At 54.4% G+C, this 18,305-nt stretch overlaps 2 protein-coding genes across 2 annotated transcripts; both read right to left on the bottom strand.

Annotated features, from left to right (window-relative positions):
• Positions 1–662: 662 nt before the first annotated feature.
• On the bottom strand, positions 663–1,806 carry ICAM4 (intercellular adhesion molecule 4 (Landsteiner-Wiener blood group)). The gene is made up of 3 exons (XM_061188783.1): positions 1,413–1,806; positions 989–1,294; positions 663–865 (listed from the first exon to the last, which is right to left on the bottom strand). The coding sequence occupies exons 1-3, from the start codon at positions 1,804–1,806 to the stop codon at positions 747–749; spliced, it is 819 nt and encodes a 272-aa protein (XP_061044766.1). The 3' UTR covers positions 663–746.
• A 391-nt stretch (positions 1,807–2,197) lies between these two features.
• On the bottom strand, positions 2,198–11,344 carry ICAM1 (intercellular adhesion molecule 1). Its single transcript, XM_061190522.1, has 7 exons — positions 11,209–11,344; positions 9,305–9,565; positions 5,067–5,381; positions 4,408–4,695; positions 4,073–4,327; positions 3,616–3,864; positions 2,198–3,532 (listed from the first exon to the last, which is right to left on the bottom strand). Exons 1-7 carry the CDS (start codon positions 11,273–11,275, stop codon positions 3,351–3,353), a joined length of 1,617 nt encoding a protein of 538 aa, XP_061046505.1. The 5' UTR covers positions 11,276–11,344; the 3' UTR covers positions 2,198–3,350.
• Positions 11,345–18,305: the final 6,961 nt, after the last annotated feature.

The raw sequence follows: 18,305 nt of genomic DNA on the forward strand, positions 1-18,305 counted from the left end.
CGAGACCAAGAGACCAACTGTGATACTTTTGACTCCGCATCTGGGTTCCAGGTTTGGACACCCTCCATGTGCTCACCAGGACGTTTCCAGGATGCGAATCGGTGACATACACCCCCCCCCCACCCCACCATCTGGTTGCTCCTTCCCCGCAGTCAACACATGGGTATCTTTTCTGCGTATCCACGTCCCTCACAATGTACATTTGACCCAGACCACCTGTGCTCTCACTCCCAGAGCTAATGGTGAACTATGGGGATTAGTTCTCTCCCCACGCCTGCCCTCCAGGAAAGTGCAGGGTCTAAAGGGGGGGGGGTAGGAAACTTAACATCCAATCAGAGCTGCTGCGTGGCAGCACTGGAGCCAATCAGGAGAAGCCATACCATGAACCAGCCTTCCCACAGGCTAAAGCCCCCCTGGCCCCATGCCTTGCCCCTCTGCACCGCACTGATAATGCCCGCGGGAGAGGTTTCTACTACATCGGCTGGGAATGCAGAGGGAATGGGGCTCCGGTATGGGAGACCAGAGTGAAAAACCTCAGGTGCCCTCAGGGAGACAGGAATTTGGAGAAAATGATAGAGGCAAGGCCAAAAAAGAAGACCACTTCAGTCAGAGGAGGTGCACTAAGGGGGGACCTTTATGCCCAGGGGCAGAAGCTGGCTGAGGAAGGCTTTATTGATCCAGGCAAGGTTCCCCCAAATGTTCCAGATTCCTTTTTCCTCCAGCTCAGCCAGCATGGACCACTGCCTCTATGCCCGAGACTTCATCGATAGGTACTTTCTCAGGCAGAGGGCCCCCACTACAAGAAGGATCCCCACAAGGGCTGCGATGGAGGTGGAGGCCAAGGCTTTGGACGCAGGGCTCCAAGCTGGAGACAAGAGGGGAGAATTAGGAACAGAGCACTTGGAGGTGTGACGACCCGCATGGACATGCTCTGGCTTGGCCCACATAACCCTTCCCCACTCTTCCCAGGATTATAAGGGTGCCTCACCGAGGACCGGCAGCGTCACGGGTGCCGAGCTACTGAGGACCACCAGGCCATCGAGATTGAGGCGGGCGTGGCAGGTAACGGGCTGCCCGAAGTCACTGGGCCTGGCGCGTAACGCGTAAGTCAGCGTCACGTTGGCCAGATCCCGGCCGGTGAAGCGCTCCAGGCTCTCGGAGTAGATGACCCGGCCACCGCGCCTCAGAGTCACCACCAGGAAGCCCACGGGGAACACGTGCGTCACATGGCAGCGCAGAGTGTACTCACTGCCCATTAAGACCGGAGGCTCCAGGATCACGCTGCGTGGCTGTTCTAAAGCAAGAGGGGGCCGCTGGGCAAGGTCCAAGGGCTCCCCCTAGCGCGACTGTCAGTTACCCCCGCTCCGTCCTCCTCCCCTCACCCCAGCCAGGCCTGAGCCCCTGTCCCTCACTGTAGGCGGTAATCCTGGCGGTGGCCCCCCGCGTTTCTCCCGCGCAGGTGACGAAGCAGTGCACATCGGAGCTCCAGGCCCTCACATCCAGCAGCTGATAGGATACCCAACCGGGCCCACTGAGCGTGTCGCCTCGCCGCAGCTCGGTGCGGAGGCTGGAATCCTCCGGTCGGGGGCAGCTGCTGCTGCAGTTGAGCCACACTGAGGCCCCCGGCGGCACGGCCTTGAACTCGGGGCTTATGCGCACCCAGAAGGGTGCTGAGGTCTCCGGGGGCGCGGGAGAGGGGCCTCCCGGGCCTTGCGTCCGCGCACCCCGGCGCCTCCGCGCGCTCCCGCCTCGCGGGTAGGAGGGCGACAGCAAAAGCAGCAGCAAGAGGAGGAGCAGAGACCCCATGGCAAAAAGCCCGGACTGAAGGGCCCCGCGCCAGGGAGCCAAGGCTGGCTCTGGAGATAAGGAGGCCCGCAGCACCGCCTCCTCAGCCCCACCCCGGGGAGAGAGAGACAGAGGCTCCGAGGGGCCCCGGAGCCCTGCGGTATACACCCCACTCCCACAGCTTAAGAATGGGATTCTCCACCCCATTCTAAACCAAATGTCATCGTGTTTTTCTGGAGAGGGATCTTTAATTTTCACTGAAGTCTCAAAAGGCCCTAATAAACCCCAGATTTGGATTAGAGCCTGAGGGCTGGGCCTTGAACTGGCAGCCTTCTCTTGGGGCAGGAAGTGGGAGGACAGGCTAGAAAAGGCTCCAGCTGGACATGACACCTCCCCTCAACTCACACAAGGCTGGAAGGATGAAATAGCTTTATTAGCACAAGGGAGAGGCTTCCGCAGTTGGGAGGGGTTTCTCCCAGGCCTCTCCTCCCCGCTGCCTGCAGGAGCCTCATCGCTGCAGGAGTTTGACGCTGAGTTTGACGCTGCAGACTGCTCTGTTCTTGCATGGTCCCACTGAGATGGAAACAGGTAGGACAAGGCAGGGACACACAGGGATTGGGCACAGTTTCATGGGGCTCCATGGTTTAGCTATCAAGGAGTGAACACCCACGTTTAGGCATGCCACCAAGTGTCATTGTGACCACTAGCAGACATGGGTATAGGTGGAGAGGTGGATTAGCAGAGGTCAGTGCCAGTGTTGGGGTGTAAGGGCTCAGTGGGTCATCTCTGGGCATGTCACCAGCTATACCTTGTCACCATTACTAATCCCTTTCTGGGAGAAAGCAGCTTGGCCAGTGGAGTGGGAAATTCTAGCCCCACTTAATCTTTTTGCCAGGCACTCTTGTGCAGTGCACAGCCAGTACAACTGTAGCTGGCGACCCTGAATGAGATTAGACTGAGAGCTCCCTGAGGGCGGGAATCAATGTTCTTCTTGTTTACTATTCTAGCCCACATAAAAGGCACTCAATAAATAGGTAGTAAAAGAACAAATGAATAAATATGTCATCATCAAGAGTTGGGAACAGTCTGTGGACAGCAATGCTGGAGCTGGCTTCTGTCAGAGGACGTGTGGGGATTTGTGTTTCAGTGCTGCATGTGTCTGTGCAGGGCCACTTCTCTCTTAGGACTGTAAGGCCTCAGCACACGCAGTAGGGGGTGAGTTTCAATGTTTCCCAGTTGGGTGTCCCCATGTTGGAGGTGAGGGTCTCCATCATACAGCCTCCGGCCAGGTCAGACTTTGACATCCCTCACATTCATGCCCTGAGCCTTGGCCCCTTCTTTTGTCTCAGTCCTGTGGCTCCACATCAGGTGTGAGGCCTGGGGGCTATAAGTGTGCAGGGGCCATGACCCCAGATGCTGTCTGTATCCTGACTGAGGCCTCTCTCCTGTCCTGTGGCACCCTGGGAAGGTGGGTATAGCTGAATGGCATATGTCCACCATTGTTTGATGCAGCCCTGCTTGTCACGGTTTGGGGGCTGAGGAGGTCCTGTCCTGAGGGGGTAGGCTCAGGGCGGTGTGGCTGGTGTGTTCAGTTTCATGGCAGCCTCTTCCTGGGCCTTCCGGGCCTTCTGTAGCTCATATTTCTGGATCTTCCTCTGGTAGTTATAGATGTAAGCAGCTGTGCCCACAGTGCCCAAGATGATCACAGATGCCACCGGAATGACGATGGCCATGTTATTCTGGTGGTCTGTGGGGAGGACACAGGGGGCAGTGAGGGTTGAGCTGCCCTCACTGCCCCTGCCCTGCCCAGCCCTGAACTCCAGCACTTACAGATCACATTGATGACAACTTCACGGGTAACCTCACCGCAAGTGCTGGTGGCCCGACACTGGTAGGTGCCCGCCACCTCCCGCTTGACGGGCCTCAGGTCCCCAATGGGTAGCAAAGCCCCATCCTCTTTCCGGCTACAGTTCAGCTTGGGGGTTGGGTTCCCCCAGGCCTGGCACCTCAGGGTCTGCTGGGAGCCTTCCTGCCATGTCCAGTTTCCCAGGCAATCCCTCTCATTTAGTCGGGGGCCATCTGAAGAAACACAGCAAGATGAGGGACGGGGTCAGGGACCAGGACATCACTCACCATCTAGGTCTAGGTAAGAAGACTTAGGTAGGAATCTGGGGAAGGGGCTCACCAGGGTGGGGGTGGGAGTGGGCCTTGGTGGAGGCAGGAGTTCTTGGGGTCTTAGGGGTTGGGCCTTGGAGGTCAGGGGTCATTGTCTAGCGGCCCCACTCACACAGGACACGGAGCTCCCGGGTCTGGTGCTTGTGTACCACCTGCCCAGCCACCTCCAGGGCAGCAGAGCAGAAGAAGCTGCGCCCGTTGTCCTCGGCGCTGGCATTCAGCTGCAATTGGGCCCTCGGGCCCGGAGGTCTGGCTGGGGCCCCGTTCAGCGTCACCACAGCTCCAGCCTGGGCCTCACACTCCACATTCACCGTAGTCCATTCCGAGACCTCGGGCTGGCTCAGGGTCAGGTTGGGAGCCGGGAAGCCTGGAGGTGGGGCGCACAGTGAGCCCCGCCCCTGGCATTAGCCCCACCCCTCCGGAAGCCCCACCTGGGTTTCTACTTACTATAGATGGTCACGCGCTCCTGAGACCTCCGGCTCTGCCCTCCCAGATTCACCGCACACGTCAAGTACTGGACGCCTTCTTCCTCCACCTTTCCCTTGACCCAGGCTTTGGCCAAGAGTGAGTCATCATTGTACGTGATTGTGGGTTGCAGCCTCATGTCCCCCAGCGCCAGGTGGACCTCCGCCTCCGAGACTGGGAACAGTCCATCCAGGGTGCAGTTCACCTGCCACTCTGTGCCCACTTCCAGTACCCGGTGGGTAGCAAGGTGCGGGTCGGTCGTTGGTAGGACTGGCGAGAGACAGTGGGTGTAAACAGAGAGGAGACAGATATCCTGAAGCCCTTTCCTGGGGCATTTTCATTCCCCCACCTGGAACACCCTCTTCCCGGGAAACTGTGGCCTGGGTCACCCTTGTCCCAGGACACGTGTACCACTTGCCCTGGGTCACAGCCTTCTCAGAGGATCCTGCAGTCCAGGCACCGCATCCCAGAACACTCCACCCCAGTGGCCAAGAAGATGCTCTTCCCAGAAGCCTTTGCAATCAAGGTTGCCACCTTCTCAGCGCACCCACGGCCAGGGGCCTCTCCTTCCCAGAGACCCCGCACCCCAAGCACGAAATCCCTGTCATCCCATCCTCTCTGCTGGCTCCCCAGTGCCTCACCAAAGGTTCGGAGCTTCCTGGGAGCCGAGCTGTTCTGGAACAGTCCCAGCCCTTGGGACCGCAGGTCCAGCTCCGTGCGGCAAGAAAAATTGGCACCGTGGTCATCTTTGGTCGCCAGCACCGTGACCGTGACCGTGACCTCGGCAGGCTCCCCATTTCCCGCTGGCTGCCGGCTCAGCTCCTTCTCCCCGCGGAGCAGCACCACGGTGAGGTGGTCCCGGGGGGCCCCACCGGACACCATGCAGCGCAGGATGAGGTGCTTGCCCACGGGCTGCCAGGGCGGCAGGGGGGCCAGCTCCACGCGTTCCGGGAACCCTGGAGGGGAGGGGAGTGTTGTTTGAACTGGCTGGCCGCCCGCCCACAGGAGTGTTGGGGCCCTGGCTACACCTGCTCGGGAAGTCTCACCCACGCTCTCCCCAGAACACACCCCAAACCACCTAAGCTAGAGAGGAATGTTAAGAGCTTCAGGATAACCCAGTGAGAAGTCCCCAAGTGGTTGTGAAGGAGGCAAAATCAATCTTTATTCACTGCAGCATCTGAGAGTGAAAAGTGGGAAAGAGTTTCGAAGTCCATTGCCAGGAGTCCCGGCAAATAAATACAGTCCGTTTAAGCTGCCCAGTCTCTAGACGTTGTTGTAAAAAGACTCCTGTTCTTCATTCTCCTCTTTTTGGCCTTAGCATTTTTCTCCATAGCATCCCTCACCTCTGAGGTACAAGATCATCTACTCAGTTAATTTGCTTTTCCACTATTCCTGCCATGGAATGTCAGCCCAGGAGGGCAGGGATCTTTGTCTCTTTTGTTCCCTGTTGTATCCTTGACACCCGATAAGCACTCTATTTTTTTTTTTTTTTTGGCCACGCCCCGTGGCTTGCGGGATCTTAGCTCCCCGCCCAGGGATCGAACCCACGCCCTTGGCAGTGGAAGCGCAGAGTCTTAACCACTGGACCGCCAGGGAAGTCCCTTAGGCACTCTATGTTTGTAGAAAGAATAAGGTTGAGCCACCCACAGCGATTCGAGGCCTTTCAGGAGCTTGCTTTTAAGGGTTCCCGAATGAACCGTGTGATCCCCTGAAATGTTAAAAATCTAAGAACAACCCACAGACCCTCAAAACGAAACCCTGAATATCCCCTGAAAACACCACACGCGGGCTTGGTTTCCGCAGGCCAGGGTCTCCATTCTGCATGAGGTAACAGAATTCCAAGCCTGGATCGCCTGTGGAAATTGCCAGCAGAGCCCCGGTGAGCTGTGGCTTAAGACTCACCCCCCAACCCCAGGCTCCCTAAGGAGGGGTCTTGAAGCCTCCCACTTTTAGACCCTTCTCAAGAGGCCCTGAAATGTCACTTAAACAATAGTGACGTTGGGAGGTGATTTTTGGACATGAGTCTACCTTCTCCCCAGGTTACCAGCCTCCTGAATAAAGCAACCTTTCCTTTTCCAACCTAAGAAGAAAAAAAAAAAAAAAAGCAGTGATGTTAAAGTGTCAGGAGCTTGGAGTTGATTCCTCGCTTTGCTGGTTCTTTGCTATGGCCTGTGGGGGAGTGACTTTGCACACTGGAACAGTCCCAGCCCTCGGGGCTACAGAAACGAAGCCTCAGGTTTCTAAGCTGTAACCTGGGGCTAATGAAGGTAGGACTATTGTTATTATTATTATTATTAGGACTATTATTAATCCACTTCAGAAGTTGAGAGTGACTGTAAATGGGCATGAGGTTACTTTTTTTTTTGACTTTTGATTAAATGTTTATTCATTTTAATTTTGCCTTTTTAAAAAATTTGAGGGGCTTCCCTGGTGGCGCAGTGGTTGAGAATCTGCCTGTTAATGCAGGGGACACGGGTTCGAGCCCTGGTCTGGGAAGATCCCACATGCCGCGGAGCAACTAGGCCCGTGAGCCACAACTACTGAGCCTGCGCGTCTGGAGCCTGTGCTCCGCAACAAGAGAGGCCGCGATAGTGAGAGGACCGCGCACCGCGATGAAGAGTGGCCCCTGCTTGCCACAACTAGAGAAAGCCCTCGCACAGAAACGAAGACCCAACACAGCCAAAAATAAATAAATAAATTAATTAATTAAAAAAAAATTGGAAACACTTTAAAAAAAATTTTGAAGCCAATATATTGTGTTTTCCACATCTGAAATTTTTTTTTTGTGGTTGCTTTTTAAGGTGAGATATATGTTCTTAAACTAGATTGTGGTTGTACAACACTATAAATACTCCAAACTTCATTGCAGTGTATGCTAAAAGCTGTTAAAAAAAAAAAAAAAAAGGTTGAGAAAACCCTCAGACATCCAACTCTTACCTCTGACCATCTGCCGCAAACTCCAACTTGCAGAGCTGACGGCCCCCTCAAACCACAGCCTCCAAATGGAACTCACATCTCGGAGCCCAGGTCCTTGCCCTGAAGCCCAGACTGGGGGAGGAGGTCTGTTCTGCCTGTACCTCTCCTTGACTCCCCATCTTTAGTCCGTCACTAAGTCCTGGTCACTCCACCCTTCAAATATTTGTCTGCCCCTCCCTTCTTGTATACGAAATTGCCCTCAACATGCCCGACCTGGACTGGGTCCACGGGCAGCTGCTCTCTGGCTTCCTGTAAGGTCAGCCCTCTGCTCTGGATCCCTGGCCTGCTCACACACCCTCCATGGCTCCCTGTCACCCTAAGAAGAAGGTCTCAGCTCCTCGGCCTGGCATTCAAGGTCCTGCCAAACTCAGCTCCAGCCACACCGATCTGTTGATATTCAGTCCCTCTTGCCTCCCCAACCCCAGGTCAGCATGTTTCCCCACTCCAAATCTTTGCCCAGGCTATTCCCTCTGTCTAGAATGCCTGTCTTTACCAACTCCTACGCATCCTTCAAGGCCCAGTTAGGGGTCACCTCCTGCAGGAATTACAACTCTTTCTAGAGAAAGCTCAGCCACCCAGAGATGCTCCCTCATCTTTACACTGGCAGTGGGGCAGGACCAAGCTAGAGTCTCTCCTAGGTGACCCCTTGCTACTGTGTGCAGCCGTCTGTTCCATTTCACAGAGGTGAAAACTAAGGCAAAGTCTGGCACTCAAAGAGGGAGAAATGTATCAGGGCCAGGACTCAAACCTGGAGGGTTGGGCTTTCAACTCTCAGGGTGAGATGCAGAAGGTCCTGTGAAGAGGTTTTCTGGGGGTTTTCAGAGGCCACTGGGAATGTTTGGGGACTTCCCTCGCTTGGCCAGCAGCTGCTCAGACATCCTCCAAATCAGAAACAAAGCTGATGTTTGCCCCAAAGCTTCTTTTATGCAGGCACCGTGAAGGTGGAATGTCCTCCAGGCCTCAGTGCATCATTAGACCCTTCCGAGGAGGTCTCATGTGAAAATCAACCAGGAAGCCACGTATTCCCCCCTTCCCCCTCCCCACATCAGAGTCACCAGTTAGTGAGGCCCATGCTGGGACCAGAACCCAAGGCTGTCTGATCCCAAGGCCAGTTGGCGAGTTCTCTTTCTTTTTTCCTTTTTTATTTTGTTTTGTTTTCATCTCAATATCATTTATCTATTTATTGCTTACAGTCATGCTAACTCACTGTCACACTTCAAAATGCCCAAGGTAAAAAAAAGGCACATGGAGAAAACTCGCCCCCTGCGCCCTCCCGGAACCCTACACCTTCCTCACAGCCAGCTAATATTGTCATTTGTTGTATTTCCTTTCAGGGCTCTTTAATGCAGAAACACAGCCTCCCTAACCCGGCCCCCATGGCTCCCTAACACTGTGGTTGGCATGCCACTCATTCTGGGCATACCTTACTTTTGAACTTGACAATACATCTCGGAGCGGCTGTCTCATTCTTTTACACGGTTGCATACTATTCCATGGGATGACTGAACCACAGTTTCTCTCCCCAGCCCTCTACATTTGAGTGCCTTGCAAACTTTTGCCCTTTCAGATCAAGCCACAGTGAATAACCCCACACTCCCTCAGTACCCTTGTGGGTGGGGACACCTATAGGCCCAATTCCCAGGAGTGGGTTTTCTGTGTCAAAGAACCCACGCATGTGACATTTTGAGGACTGAGTCCATACTTGGAAGTCACCCCCAAGGAAGTTCAAGGGAGGGTTCTAGATGACAATGAGACTTTCCGAAGATGGGCCCCCTTGCCCTTCAGTGAGACCCTGCCCCCCCCCACCCCCAAGTAACAAAGGCTGTTCCAACCTGCTGGGGACTCCCCTGTCCACCTCCCCAACCCAGTCTGCCTAGTCCAGCCCCTGGGCCCAGCCACTCACAGTATACGGTGAGGTTCATCAAAGCTGATGCCTGGCCATTGGGACAGCTTGAGTAGCATATTGGCATGCTGTCTTTTTGCACGCCACTCAGTTCAAAAATCTTCCAGTTGTTCCCATGGTCTACTTCCCTCTTGGCCAGCTGAGTCTCTAGGCCCAACAATGTGTGTTGGTCACAGGAGGTACTGCAGTTCACCATTATGGAGCCTCCTCGGGGTATGATGGCATTTGGAGGCTGCACTGATGTTTGGGCACCTCCAGGCCCTGGAACCAAAAGATGAGGAGGGGTCAGGCATGACAAATCGGGCTCATCAACATTACTGCATCCAGCCTGTTCTGGGTGCTGGGGACACAGCCTTGGACAAGACAAAACTCCGCTTTCAGTGTGGGAGACAGAAAAATTCATGAACAAACAACATAATTAATAACTGATGCTGACAAGAGCTTTGGCAAAAACAAAATGGGATGATAGAACAGACAGTGCCTTGGTGACAGGGTAATGTGTGAGCAGAGCTCTGGATGATGAGCAGGGACTGGCCATCTAGAGAAAAGGGAAATGAGTTCCAGGCAAAAGGAGCAGCAAGTGCAAAGGTCCTGAGGCAGGGTGGCTGGAGCAGAGTCACAGGGATGAGTTGGGGGGAAATGAGGTCAGGAAGATCATGCAAGCAGTGTTAAGCCATGCCAAGGAAGTGTTCTTCATTGCGGGGACAATGGGCAGCCACGGAGGATTTTAGCAAAAGAGGGGCATGAAGTCAGTGTTCTTTTCCCCCACAAGAGGTCAGGTGGAGGGAGTCAGTCCTCCAGGGATGAAGGGGTTCCAATCAGGCTGGTTCCTCACCCACTTGGACAACTGGTTTCCCCTCTCAGGACCTCACTTTCCCCATCTGTAAAGTGGGCGAATATAGTCACCCCAACCCCTGCTGATGCAAGTAACTCCTAGCACAGGGCAGGTAGCGAGTGGCTGCAGGTAAGAAGGAGGGGGCTTGTTGGGATTAGCTCCCGCAGACTGTGGTGACTCCAAAGCTAAAAAACAAAGTCTGTCTGAGCCCACCCATCTGAAAGCCCCCCCCCCCCCAAAGATCTCTGCCTTCAGCTTTGGGTCTACGCCATCTGGGATGGAGGCGTGTGGAAACAGCAGCTCCATGAATTCTCAAGGGTGATTCTGGGGTCGCTTCCATTTCACAGAGGGAAATGGTGAGACCTGAAGGGAGACCTGAAGGGAGGTCACTCAGCTAGAAAGTGGTAGAGTCCAGATTAGAGTCTGGATTAGACGGCTTCATTGAGCTGGTAACCGCGGTGTGCTCTGCTCATGAATTTTTCACTCTCCTGCTTCCCGACACTGACCACCATTTGAGACCAACTGTCCCCCTTCTCCCCTCCCTCCTAGCTGGAGTTGATGAAGGGCTGCTGGGGCATCCCACTCCTTAGCCTCTGCTTCCTTGGCAAGTCAGCCCTGGAATTCCCCTGAGCAGAGTCCTGGACTTCCCCCAAGGGCACGGGATGAGGAACAGAATGTCTGTGTGTGTGTGTGGGGGGGGGGGGGTCCCAGTCTACCTAAGCTTGGCACGGGGCCACATCTCTACATGGTCTGACCACCTCCTGGGGCCAGGACACAACCGCTGAGAGGTGAACGCTATTAACTTCTCCATTTTACAGCTGTAAAACTGAAGCTCCTCTGGGAGGGGCAGCCCATAGTCCGAAGGCACACAGCAAGCCATGATGTAGGGTCTGGATTTGAACCCATGGCTGTTGACTTTCAATCGATGGCTCTAGCCCCAACTTCCCATAAACAGCTACCTAAGTACCAGTGTCCCCAGTCGGTGGGGAGCCGGTCCTCCCACCGCTCCCAGGGCGCAGCCCAGATCCCAAGAGCTAGCCCGACGGCAGCCCCCAGACCCCTGACTCACCTGGGAGCAGAGCCCCGATCAGGGCCAGGAGCGCAAGCATCGCGGGATGGGCAGCGCCGGGAACCATCGCAGGCAGAGGCAGGGCTGACGAGGTGGCGCAGAGGCGTGGGCGCGGACTGTGGCGCTGAGGACCTTGTGGGTCCTTTTATAGCGGCCAGCCAAGGGGGGCCGAGGGGGCGGTGCTGCCTTCCCGGAAACCTCGCGCTTTCCTCTCCGGAACGAGGGCTCTGGCATTTCCGGATTGAGAGGGTGCCGGGGCCGAGCAGGGTTGTCCCCTCTCGCTGGCAGCTCTCGCACCGGAATTTCCGAATTGAAGTAGTGAGGGCTGCCTGGCGGCAGCGGCCAGAGAACAACCCGGAGACTGCTCCCGGCGCTAGGGGTCCCGTCCCTGGGCTCGGCTACCCTTGATTCTGCGTTTACACAGCGCTTTATTGGATACTGCCAACCACCCTGGACGGTAGGGACTGCTATTGTGTCCGTTCCACAGAGGGGTAAACTGAGGCTCCAAGGTGCGAGGGCATTCGAACTCAAGTCTGACTCCCCAGCGCAAGCAGGCCTCTTTAACCGAGTGGACGGTCCCTCGTTTCGGTGGGGCCCCAGGAATCCTCCGGGGGCGCTCTCGATCAAGGGTGCCCCTCCCCAAAGGGACATGTCCCCGCCCAGCTGACACCGAGATTTCCTGAGAAGCGGCCGCAGAAAGCCCAGGCACTTTCAGGCGCCTGTGAACCCTGGGGGAGAGGACGCAAGGCGCATCACGTCCGGGGCTCCGCGTCCCCCACCGATGGGCGCTCCCACTCCCCCGCGGCCTCGCTTCCCCTTTCGGCCTCCAGCGCGGGGGCGTCTTTACAGCTTCCAGAAAAAGGAAGGAAGCCGCGTGGTCCTGACGTGCCGAGCCCCTCCGTTGCAGTTCCCAGGCTCCGCGGGGAAACTGAGGCCGCAGACCTTGACGGGGGAGGAGAGAGGGGGCGCTCGAATGCTTGCCTTCTGCAGGGAAACTGAGGCAGCTCCCAGGCCCCGGAATGGGGCGGGGAGAGGGGGCGCTCAAACCGCTGTCCTCTGCCCTTAGCTCCCGTAACTCGAACCCCGGGCGCCAGCACTAAATCTGTGCGGGTGTTTGCCCCGGCTTGTTCCATTAGGGTGTTTGGGGGACACTGTGAGGTCCCGCGCCGCGTCTATAGGCCGTCCCACGCCACCGCCTCCCCCCAAGCCACGCCTGCGCGTGTGACCGCCCAAGACTCGGCATCCACCATGTGAAGGCTGGGGATCCTGGAGTCTCCGAGCGCGGAACCCCGCCGCCTAAGGCTTCCTGTTGTGGCGCGCGCGCCGCGTCGCCAGGGAGACCTCAGAAGGGCCAAGGAGGTCGCGCAGCAGACGGGGAAGGGAGGGGGCTTCAAGGACGCTCGACCCCTTCCTCCCGGGGAAGGGGCTGCGAATTACTCGCCAGCCAGAAAAGAGTCCCTCGCTCCGCCCCGATTGTTCCTAAGGAATTTCCACGGGGATCTTTCTTCTTGGAGGGTGGAGGGTGTTGAATTCCCGCCCCAAACGGACTGGGCAGAGGCGCAGAGCGGGGGCCGGGGACGTCCCTGGGAGGGTCTGGGAAAATCCTCCGCCGGGGGGTCATTTTCCGGAGGATTTTTACCAGGTTCAGATCACTGCTTACTTTGGCCTCTGTCCCAAGTGCGGGCGGCGAGCTCCCCCGCGCGGCTCTGGTCCCCCTTACAGCGGGAAAATCGTGCTTCTTCCTTCTGTCTCTCAACACTTGCTACGCAGCGTTGATTGAGAGCCTGCTGTGTGCCAGGCATCGTGCCAGGTGCTGGGGACGCAGCAATGAACAGAATAGACCAAAATCCCTACCATCATGCAGAGATCGTCTTAGTCCGGACGACAGAAACAAACATAAGATATATGGAGACATAGCTTGTGATTAGTGCTAAGAGAAAGTAAAGCAGGGAAGGGAATAGGAAATGTGAAGGTTAATAAACCTTTAATTAGAGTATTCTGGGAAAGACTGAGAAGGTGACATTTGAGCAAAGAGCAGAGAGTCCTGACAATATCAGGGAAGGAATGTACCAAGCAGAGAGCACTGAATGTGCCAAGGCCCTGAGGTAGGAACTGCCTTAAGGAACAGCCAGGAGGCTAGTGTTGCTGGAATGCAGTAAGGGAGGGAGAGAATTGGAGGAGAGGAGCGCAGGGAGGGAATGGGGTAGAGCATGGCCTGGGGAGGACTTTGGCCTTTACAGGCACCCTCTTGAGACAGCAGGAGCTAGAGTCAGGTGGTGGGGAGGACAGGGTAGAAGGAAGCCAGGAGACTGGAAAGGAGGTGACTGCTCCAGTGCAGGGGAGCAATGATGGAGCCTGGAGTGGGCAATGGCACTGGGGAGATACGGTCCAATTTGGCATTTATTTTGGCAGCAGGTCCAACTGTGTTTGCTGGGATGTGGGGGCAGGCAGAGTCAAGGTCAACTACTTGGTCCTGGTCTGAGGTCCCAGGAGGGTGGAGGGCCATTTCCTGAGATGAGAATGGGGTGATAATAGGGGGCAGTTTGGCAGAAGAAGCACGCACCCGCTAGTATACGTTCCCTTTGTGCTTTCTTGAAAGAAAGGGAAGCAGATGTTCCCCATCCCTTTGCTGCAGCCACCAGGAAGGGCAGGGCTTCCTCCAGGGTGCCAGGCAGTCTTAGGAAGGTCAGGGAATGGCCCCACTGCAGACCAGAGGCTGTGGACCCAGGGCAGAAGTACCCAAACCCCACTCCATGGCATCATGCCTGCTCGCCCCTCATTCTGAGGTCTGGTGTGACCACATTGCAGTTCCCTTGACCTGGAATGCTCTTCTTCTCGTCCCTGATATGGCCAGCCCTTTCTTGTGGCCTGAGCCTCTTCCTAAAAGCTTTCCCAGATGCTCCCCGACTCCTTGACTCCTTCCACCCTGGGCCACACCCTAAACATTCCCTGTCACTCGCTCTAATGGTTTCATTACTGAAACTTCATTCACTTGCTGAAATTCTTTTGATTGACTTGTGTCACCTCCATTTGCGTGAGCTCCAGAAGGCCAGGGACCCTCTCAGCCCCAGCATCTGATTCAATGTCTGGTCATTATAGGCAGATGGTCAACACATATTTGTTGAATGAATGAACTTCTCTTATTCTCTGAACGTTCTGCACATGCTGTTCCTCCAGCCCAGAATTCCCTTCCTACTGCTTTTACAAAAGGTTACCAGAGGATTTCATCTACCAGGTTGTAACAGGGCTAGGAGCACAAGGTCCAGATATCTTTGTTTTCTTTCTTTTTTTTTTTGCCACACAGCTTGTGGGATCTTAGTTCCCCAACCAGGGATTGAACCTGGCCCCTGCAGGGAAAGTGCCAAGTCCTAACCACTGGACCGCCAGGGAATTCCAGATGTCTTTTCAAGAGAACAACTTTGTTTCCTTCAGATAAATACCCAGAAGCGGAATTCCTGGATCATATGGTAGTTCTATTTTTATTTTTTATTTTTAAAATTTTTTTATTGAAATATAGTTGATTTATAATGTTATAGGTAGTTCTATTTTTAATTTTCTGAGGAACCTTCATACTGTTCAGGCCATAGTCTGAGTAATATTCCATTGTAGGGCTATATCGGTTTGTTTATCCATTCATCAATGGATAGACATTTGGGTTGTTTCCACATTTTGGCTCTTATGAATAATGCTGCCATGAGCATTCAGGTACAAGTTGTTGCATGAACATGCTTTCATTTCTTTTGGGTGTATACCTTGGGAGTGGAATTGTTGAGTCCCATGGTAATTCCATGTTCAACTTTTTGAGGAACTGTCAGACTGTTTTCCATGGCAGCTGCACCATTTTATCAATACATTCCCACCAGCAAAGTACAAAGGTTCCAGGATTCCAATTTCTCCACATCCTTGCCAATATTTATTTTGTTTTATTATTATGGTGATTGCCATCCTAATGGGTGGGAAGTGGTATCTCATTGTGGTTCCCCAGTCCTTCTGATCTGTCCAGTGGACAAGCCAAGCACAATCCTGCAGCAAAGGCAACTGGGGGTGTGCACGGACCAGCAAGTACCGAGGGGATGTGGCCAAAGTGCACCTGCCACCAGCTGTGACCTTGAGCAAGCCACTTCCCCTGGTGGTACCTAGATGGCCTCAGCTGTAGAAAGGGATGGTAATGCATCCCTCAAAGGGTGGGTCTAAGATTTTTTTTCTTTTTTTAACATTATTTACTTACTTTGGTTGCGCCAGTTCTTAGTTGCATCAGGTGGGCTCCTTAGTTGTGGCTCGCGGGCTCCTTAGTTATGGCATGTGAACTCTTAGTTGCGGCATGCATGTGGGATCTAGTTCCCCGACCACGGATCGAACCCGGGCCCCCTGCACTAGGAGGGCGGAGTCTTATCCACTGCCTCACCAGGGAAGTCCCGAGATTTCAGTAAGACCATTCGTGTGCAGGGAGAACAGATAACAGGAGTTACAAGTTGTCTGTTTCCATAGGACTCAGCTCTGAGAATCCCCCCTCAAACTTCCTAGGCAGAAATACAGACTTCCTCCTCTGTGCCCACAGATTAGTTCATTCTAGCATCACGGTTCCTCATCAGAGCCCCAGGGCGTAAAGCAAAAATGCATGACGTTTGGATGTTGATCAACACATAACTTGGCTTCTCCTTCCACTCTTTGAAAGTTTATTCTGTGGTGGACTCTGCCTTGCCCCTGGCTGAGAATCCCGCCCCGGACTCAGGACCCGATCAGCATCACGTTCAAATCTCGGAACTTGGTGTTGGATGGGAGCCCCAGGTCAGGCTTCTTCAGGCTGGAAGCTTTGGTAGAGAAGAAGGGCCTGGTGCCCCTGCTGTTGACCCTCTTTCTGTCCCCCTCACCTCCTCTCACCAGCCTGTGGGTCCCTCCTGCCCAGGTGCAAGGAGGAGGGGACAGGGCATTTCCTCCATGGCTGGTGGCTTTGCCCTTTTGGGTACCCCAGCAGTGTGTTAAAGTGTTCTGGGGGGGCTCTTTGAGGCTTCCTCTTCCTGGAGACCCCTTCGCTGGCATGGAGGCATCTTTGATATGGGTTGTGGCTCTTCCCTCAGCCCTTGGGGTCTGGTCCTACCCTCTCATCTCTCCTGGTGGGCCTCCATGCTGACCGCCAAGAAGCAGACACCCTGACTCCACCATGAGAACCGCCTGCCTCTCGCCCCCTGGATCTCCTGGGGGTCAGATCCCAGCCCCGTTGACTCACTTGAGCTTTCTTAAGCCAGGGTCAGCCTGAGTCTCTGGTGTCCTGCCTTCAGGGATATTTTTCAAAGGCTGTGAAGTCACCTTCCTCTCTAGGCTCTGGGTTAACCCATGTCCCAAGAGGGTGTGATAGGGCTTTTTTTTTTTTTTTTTTTGGCCGTGCCGCGCGGCATGTGGGATCTTATTTCCCCGACCAGGGATTGAATCCGTGCTCCCTACATTGGAAGTACGGAGTCTTAACCACTGGACTGCCAGGAAAGTCCCCCTGTGATAGGGATGTGCAGGTAGCAACAGCTCCCCTGAAGAAATGTCTTCACCCATTTCTCTCTTTCTAAAAAAATTTAAAAAAAAATTATACAGAATTTCAAAAGAGACATCAGCAAAGAGGACATGTGATGAAGCCACATGTGCCAACTTCCACAGTCCTCATGGCCAATCTTGTTCCTTCCTTCCCCTTACACCCTGTCATGGATTCAACTACCTCTCTTCCCCAGGGGGAAAAAAAGTGCTAACCCCCAGATTGTGATCTTATTTAGAAATAGGGTCTTTGCAGATGATCAAGTTCAGGTGAGGTCATTAGGGTGGGCCTTAACCCAACATGACTGTCGCTCTTATAAAAAGGGGAAATTTGAACACAGACACACACACACACACACACAGAGGGACAATGCCATGTGAAGATGATGACAGAGATCAGGGTGATGTATCAAGCCAAGAAATACCAAGGATGCCAGAATCTAGGGGAGAGGGATGGGACAGAGCCCGCCTCACAGCCTCGGAAGGAATGACATCTTGGTCTTGGTCTTCTGGTTCCAAGAACCATGCGACAGTACTTTTCTGTAGTTGAAGCCCTAGTCTGCGGTACTTTGTTAAGGTAGCCTAGGAAACTTAATACACATACTATGCCCTGATTATTAGCACATTCTAGACCCCGGATCATTTTTTTCTGATGTCTTTTTCTTTTTTTTTTAAATTTTTATTTATTTATTTATTTATTTATGGCTGTGTTGGGTCTTTGTTTCCGTGCGAGGGCTTTCTCTAGTTGTGGCAAGCGGGGGCCACTCTTCATCGCGGTGCGCGGGCCTCTCACTATCGCGGCCTCTCTTGTTCTGGAGCACGGGCTCCAGACGCGCAGGCTCAGTAGTTGTGGCTCACGGGCCTAGTTGCTCCACGGCATGTGGGATCTTCCCAGACCAGGGCTCGAACCCGTGTCCCCTGCATTGGTAGGCAGATTCTCAACCACTGCGCCACCAGGGAAGCCCTCTGATATCTTTTTCCATCCTTGATCTGGCCGAGGGATCCCAGTGTCAGCAACAGGTTCTGACCCCTTCCTTCACCCTGTTTCCTGACGGCTGTGATGTGGACAACTGAGCCTGATTATGCATAGCTACGACTAGGCTGGGCACTGTCAGGACAACAGATGGGTCTTACTTGGGGCCTCGGTGTCCCTGCGGGGCTGGTAAGAGGCACAAGGAGAGGTAGGTAATGGTTTGGGTTTAGCCCAGCATTTCCCACCCAGCCCCTGCACCCCTTCTTCTTCTTTTTTTTTTTTTAATAAATTTTATTTATTTATTTATTTATTTTGGCTGGGTTGGGTCTTCTTTGCTGCGTGCAGGCTTTCTCTAGTTGTGGCGAGCGGGGGCTACTCTTCGTTGCGGTGCACGGGCTTCTCATTGCGGTGGCTTCTCTTGTTGCAGAGCACGGGCTCTAGGCGCACGGGCTTCAGTAGTTGTAGCTCGCAGGCTCTAGAGCGCAGGCTCAGTAGTTGTGGCGCACGGCCTTAGTTGCTCCGCGGCATGTGGGATCTTCCTGGACCAGGGCTCGAACCCATGTCCTCTGCATTGGCAGGTGGGTTCTTAACCACTGCGCCACCA

Source organism: Eubalaena glacialis, chromosome 4 (genome assembly GCF_028564815.1).
Source record: "Eubalaena glacialis isolate mEubGla1 chromosome 4, mEubGla1.1.hap2.+ XY, whole genome shotgun sequence".
NCBI classification, from domain to species: domain Eukaryota; kingdom Metazoa; phylum Chordata; class Mammalia; order Artiodactyla; family Balaenidae; genus Eubalaena; species Eubalaena glacialis.